Source organism: Mustela erminea, chromosome 10, assembly GCF_009829155.1.
Source record: "Mustela erminea isolate mMusErm1 chromosome 10, mMusErm1.Pri, whole genome shotgun sequence".
In the NCBI taxonomy this organism is placed as follows: Eukaryota; Metazoa; Chordata; class Mammalia; order Carnivora; family Mustelidae; genus Mustela; species Mustela erminea.
The window spans coordinates 78,410,246-78,416,665 of NC_045623.1; the positions used below are offsets into that span (position 1 = coordinate 78,410,246).

The 6,420-nt window shown below is 55.9% G+C and overlaps 1 protein-coding gene across 1 annotated transcript; it reads left to right on the plus strand.

The window, feature by feature from the left end:
* Window positions 1–4,275: 4,275 nt before the first annotated feature.
* On the plus strand, window positions 4,276–5,672 carry CITED4 (Cbp/p300 interacting transactivator with Glu/Asp rich carboxy-terminal domain 4). Its single transcript, XM_032302774.1, has 2 exons — window positions 4,276–4,418; window positions 4,549–5,672. Exon 2 carries the CDS (start codon window positions 4,566–4,568, stop codon window positions 5,124–5,126), a length of 561 nt encoding a protein of 186 aa, XP_032158665.1. The 5' UTR covers window positions 4,276–4,418; window positions 4,549–4,565; the 3' UTR covers window positions 5,127–5,672.
* Window positions 5,673–6,420: the final 748 nt, after the last annotated feature.

Here is a 6,420-nt window from a genome sequence, read left to right on the forward strand (position 1 = left end):
ATATTCATGTATTATCTACTGCTGTGTAACAAAATTGTCCCCCAAACCGAGTAGCTTTAAACATTTATCATCTCAGTTTCTCTGGTTCAGGAAGCCAGTAATGGCGTAGCTAGGTCCTTCTGGCTCCAGCTGTCTGGTGAGGTTGCAAACAAGATGTCCACTGGGGCTGCCGACATCTAAAACCTTGGCTGTCACTGGAGGGTCGGCTTTGGAGGGAGCTCGCACATACCGCTGTTGGCATAAGGTCTCAACTCCTCACAGGTTGCTGGCAGGAAGGCTCAGTTTCCAGCCATGTGGGTCTCTCCCTAGGGCTGCTTGACATCCTGGGGGCATGTCAACTAACTTCCCCAGAGCAAGTGATTCAAGAGAGAGAGCAAGAAGAAACCTGCAGTATCTTTGGGGATCGAATCTTGGAAATGACACTGTCAACTCTGCTATATTCTCTTTGTCAGAAGTGAGTCACTGTGTCCAGCCCACATTCAAGGAGAGGGAAATTTAAGGGGGTGTATCAAAAAATTGGCGATGTTTGGGAAAACCACGACAATGAACTAGCTTTCTTACATCCAACTCTGGCTCCATGACACACACCTTGTGACCTCAGCCAACCTCCTGAGTTATTTCTGGGCCTCAGTTTCCTTCTTGGTCAAAAAGGGCAATAACTTCTACTCTGCCTAATTTATTCCCTTGACAACTGTTTCAGTCCTCTCTATGGGCCAAGCACCGTTCTGATGCCTCAGAAATACTGTGTCGACCAAGGGAATCAAGGGTTCTGGTCTCAGGGACCCGACCTGCTAGTACAGAGACCTTCTTTCCAAGGAAGCCAAGTCATGGTAACCGCTAAGAAGCAAAGCAGAACTGAGGGGATAGAGAGGGACAGGGAGTGACAAAGGAAGGTGTCTGCGAGGGACTGACTTTGAGATGGAGATCTGAACACAGGGAAGGACTGACTCAGGGAAAAGCATGCCGGGGAGAAGGAACAGCAAGAGCCCTGAGAAATGAATGTGCCAGAGCAGTCCAAGGTAGAGCAAGAAAGTAGTTCATGTACATGCTGGGAGCAAATGAGGTCTGCCCAGAGCCGTGCTTCTGTGGCCTAAGTTGCATCAGGCGACTCATCTACCGAAGTCCTTAGGAGGCCCAACAAGGCCCTTACTAGCCCCACATGATCTCCCCCCCCCCCACCACCCGCGCCGCCTGCCTCCTCCCTCTCTGACCTCCTCCAGCCCAGAGCTCCCTCTGCTGCAGCCACATACCTTCCTAGCCCAAGGCTTTACCCTAACTTAGGGGCCCAGAACCACCTGCAGTTTCTGATTCAGAAACTGATTCCCAGGCTGGGGCAGGTCCTTGGTGGCAGTACCGCTCTGGTCCCTTGTGCCAGGATTTTAGAATCACACTCCATTTGTCTCCTCTGGTGGGATGGCTCTTGCCCCAGATCCCACATGGCTACAGCCCTCCCTTCCTTCAAGTCTTTGCCCAGATCTCAGTCTCAGTACAGCCAACCCCGGCCGTCCTGTGCAATCCTAGAAGCTGCTCCCCACCCGTACCCCCAATCTCTTCCCAACCCTATTTTTCTTTTTTCCCCCACTTTCTAACATGCAGATAATTATTTTACTTAGCTGATTCTTTACTATACGTCCCCAAGGAAGAACAGGGATTCTTAACCCAAACCCCATGAACCCCTGAGGATCCCAAGTGTCCCCCAGAGATCGGCTAGCCTGCTGCATTTATGTGCTATAATTTGTGACCATGATGCCTGTAGCTTTTGTTAGGTTCTTGAGGAATTGCTTGATCCCCAAAGCTTCAAAACCACGAGTAGATTAATGTCTGACATGGAGTAGACGTCCAATAAATATTTGTTGACTAAAGGAAAGAACTTTCTAAACATTATTCTCATTCATGCACTTTTTTCTTTCTTTTTAAGGAAAACTGTTTCATGGCACAATGGCTCCCAAAGGTTGGTGTCCTTAGACCAACCCTGTCAGAATGACAGGATCGTTTTTTAAAAAACACAAATTCTCATGATTCAAAAATACCCTCACGGAGCCTGAGTCAGGAGATTTGCGTGGGGTCAGGGATTTAGTATTTTTCAAAGGCCCGCCCACCTTCCCCGCCTTGGGCACACACCTCTAGATGAGTCTCAGATGCAGCCCGGCTTAGGAATTTCCATGTGAAGCTTTAATCGGGGAGAGTTTCAGGAGAATCAATTCTACTGTGCAGCTTTTACACTTTGCATAAAATATGATCCCCTCCGTGGTCACTTGTGACCTTGCCACAAGCTCGCAGGGTGACCAGGCGGGGCTTACAATCTCCCTTTCGCTGAGCAGGAAACTGAGGCCCTGGAGAATCAAGGGACAACACCCTCTCCCAGCACCCAGGGGTCACAGTCCCTGCCAGTGGTGGGGACACGATTAGAACTCGGGCTTCTGAGGTTCTTCCCTCTGTACCAACTGGATAAACCCAAGTTCCAGGAAGTCCCAAGGACACTACCAGGGGAGAGAAGCCAAAGAAGGGAGGGGCAGTGGCAAACAAGTGGAGAGCAAGGTTCGGGTGGCTGTCTCCTGGCCACCTGGAGAGACTCCAGCCGCTTTAAGGACACACACATCCCCACGTTAGTTCTGGTTGTTCAGGGCCCCCGGAAGGCCACTTTTCTTTTGTGTGCCTTGGTCTCCTTATCTGCAGAATGGGGCTGCTAATCCATGCCTCACCCCCCCTTATGACGTTTGTGGAATGTGAGACACTCTAAACATCCAAGCCGTTACTGTTATCAAGGGAAGATGCAACATCCCAACTCCGATCTTGAAGGACAAAAGTTAAGTCCAGGGCGCCTGGGTGGCTCAGTGGGTTAAGCCGCTGCCTTCGGCTCAGGTCATGATCTCAGGGTCCTGGGATCGAGTCCCGCATCGGGCTCTCTGCTCAGCAGGGAGCCTGTGCTTCCTCCTCTCTCTCTCTCTCTCTGCCTCTCTGCCTACTGTGATCTCTGTCTGTCAAATAAATAAATAAAATCTTAAAAAAAAAAAAGTTAAGTCCAGCTTTTCATTCATTTGAGGTATATTTTTGAGCACCTACTATGTGCCAGGCACCATGATTTGGTTCGCTGAATGTTGGTGTGTTGGTGAGGTTAGTGCGGCCTGGAGCTGATGGCCAAGAAAGAATTCTTGAGACATTTAGGGTGCAAAATGGTCCTTTTATTAAAGCCTGGGGACAACACCTGTGGGCAGAAAGGGCGGCTGCCGCTTCTGCCTGCTGCTCTCCACTGCTTCCAGATTGTGAGGGCCAGTGACTGTACACCTTGGGGCTGGGAGAACTAAAAATAAGGGAAGTTCCAAAGGGCTTTCCTATGCTAAAGAAGATGCACAGGATCCTGGAGGAATATTATAATCTACCTTATCTCAAGTGTTTGTCAATGGGCAGCAGGTTAGAAGGAGATTTCATTTTATCTACATTTCCTTCTGCCTTTGTTTCCCACATCAGCTGGACGTGTCTTACTTCATTTAACCTTCACAAGAACCCAATAGGATCAGTGCGGCTTTTGCCCCCATTTTACAGATAAAGAAACGGAAGCTCAGGTGAGTTCCAGTTTGTTTGATCATTTTTTCATTCACCAAAACTTTACTGAAAGCCTATTCTGGGCCAGCCTCTGAGCCAAGTGCTGAGGACCTGAAGATGAACGAGTCCTTCAGGAGACATGCCCATAAATTACTTTAATAACAACTCAGTACATGCTTCCACCGACAAGTAAGTGGAAGCCACTGGAGGAGCACCTGGCTCCCCTGGGGTTGTGGGGACAAGCAGCTGGCTTTCCGTGGGACCTTGTGAGGTGGGTGCCTGCGCCTCTACACATGGGTGCCTGTGCCCTGTGTAGAGGTTACAGTCACAAAACCTATGTTCCAGTCTCGCTTCTCTTAAAGCTTTGGTGTGTATTTCCAGGAAACCCCTTCCACCACCAAGCTTCGGGTTCCATCTGGAAAATTAAGAGGTTGACCTTGAGATCCTGCAGCTCTGGGGACCTAAACCTCGGGCCCCTCCTAAACCACCTTCCGGTCTGTTCGAGCTTGGTCCCAGCCAGTCCCAGGGCTGAGTCTGGGACAGTCAGCCCAAACCCCTTGAAAAGTGCCAAACGTACCCAAGCAGCTCTCTTAGCCCGCGGCACCGCCTGGAGTCCAAAGGGCGGAGCTCCGGGAGGGGCGGGGCCGAAACCTGGAGGAGCGGCATCGCCCGCCCAGGAGTGTCCCATCCAGCCAATGAGCGCCCGGGGGCGGGGAATCCCCGCCTCTGCTATAAGAAGGTGCTGTAGCCGGGGGCGCGGCGCGGAGGTCGGAGTACCGAGCGCTGGTGTGCGGTGTCCTAGCTGCCGGTAGCTGCAACCCCGAGGCGCACGGGAGCTCTGAGTTCGGGGCGCCCTGGGTTGAGCAGTACCACGAGTAGGGCTCCGTTTTCCCTTTGCCTGACTGAGCAGTGGGGAGGGCACGGGACGCGGATCCCTCGCGGCGGGAAGGAGCTGGCCCGGACCCGGGGACGCCGGCGCTGACCATCCGGCCGCCGCCCCCGCAGGCATCCGGCCCGTCGTCATGGCCGACCACCTGATGCTCGCCGAGGGCTACCGCCTGGTGCAGAGACCGCCGCCGGCCGCGCCCTCCCACGGCCCCCACGCGCTCCGGACGCTGCAGCCGTACGCGGGCCCGGGCCTGGACAGCGGCTTGCGGCCGCGAGGGACTCCGCTGGGGCCGCCGCCGCCGCCGCCGCCCCCACCCGGGGCCCTGGCGTACGGGGCCTTCGGGCCGCCGCCCGCCTTCCAGCCCTTTCCGGCCGTGCCACCGCCGGCCGGCGGCGGCGCGCACTTGCAGCCGGTGGCGACGCTGTACCCGGGCCGCGCGGCCGCGCCCCCAGGCGTCCCGGGAGGGCCCCCGTGCCTGCAGCCGGCGCCCGGCGCCCCGGCCCCACCGCCGCCCGCGCACGCCCTGGGCTGCATGGACGCCGAACTCATCGACGAGGAGGCGCTGACGTCGCTGGAGCTCGAGCTCGGGCTGCACCGCGTGCGCGAGCTGCCCGAGCTCTTCCTGGGCCAGAGCGAGTTCGACTGCTTCTCGGACTTGGGGTCGGCGCCACCCGCCGGCTCGGTGAGCTGCTGAGTGCGGCCGGGCGCCTGCCTGGCGTACCCGAGAGGAGAAGGGGGTCTGACAGCCCGCCGGAGTCCGCCCCCAAGCGCCCGGGCCCCGCGCGCACCCTCCGTGAGGGTGGAGGCAGCGGGTTGGCGCTCCGAGCCCGACGCCGGCTTGGGACTCCTGGCCTCAGTCCAGGCTCGGCGTCCTGCAGGATGACAGTTCAGCTCCACCTCTCTGACCCGGAGCCTCAGCGGTAAAGTGAAGGGTACTGGACCCCCTTTCCGACTCCCGGTTCTTGGACTCTCTGTCCTCTCGGATTCTCCCCTACCCTGCCCCCCAATCTGAGCCATTGCAGGCTGCTGCCTGATCCCCCTTCTCTCCTTGTGCAACCCGCTGCGGTCACTGGGCCCCTGGAACCGCCCATCCACGAGGCCTCCACCCCGCCGCCTGGGCCCCCAGGTCGCTGGGCCCCCCGCCTTGGGGAGGGGAAACTTGTACAGCCCTAATCCCTGTACAGTGGAGCAAGGCCCCATCTGGCCTCCAAAAACCAAAATAAAACTGGGTCACTTTACAGTCTTGCGTTCTCATTTCTTTACCACTCCAACAACTCTGCTTTGTATTTGGCTTCTCGAATCCCCAGGCCATTGGGGGACCCTGGGTGGGATGGAAGCCACAGCCCCTGGCAGTGCCCAGGAGAGGAAACTGGCAGTTTCTTTGAAAAGATATCATGAGTTGTGCAACTGTTACATCATAATCTGGAAGGCATAGGCTGTCTGGCGGTGCAGTGAAACCCAAAGGCACCTAGGTTGACTTCTCAGCTCCTGGGAGGGGTGGGAGAGCTTGGTGGTGCTGCCCTCACCTGTTTGCTCCGGGCAGCCTGGAGGCCAGAGGGAAGCTGGGTAGTACCTGAGGATTCAGACACTTCTGGCTTCGAATCCTGGCTCTCCTCCCTGGCCAAGACACTGTCCATTCAGGCTTCTGAGGCTCTTGTCCTCAAGAGCTGTGGTCCCCATCTCAGGTGTTACGAGGACCAAATGCCATGTGAGGCTTTTAGCAACCTACGGCCAGGCACCTAAGTAGCCTCAGTGAATGGTAATGATGCTTAGCCACAGACTGGCGCTGGCTTTATTCTAGGCCTTGTGCCGACCTGGTCAGCGCCCTGCTGGAGTCACACTCCAGGTGGAAGGGGAGGACCTGGAAGTCAGCTCACCTTGGTACAAGAAAGAGTGCCAAGGACTAGAAAACTGGATGGCCAGGTACACAAACCGAGAGGAAGGAGTGGTTTCAGCTGCTTGGAGGTGTGTCCATTCAGGCTTCCTGG

Excerpts from the sequence above, each read along its gene's own strand:
- CITED4 (XM_032302774.1), top strand. The coding sequence starts at position 4,566 with ATGGCCGACCACCTGATGCTCGCCGAGGGCTACCGCCTGGTGCAGAGA.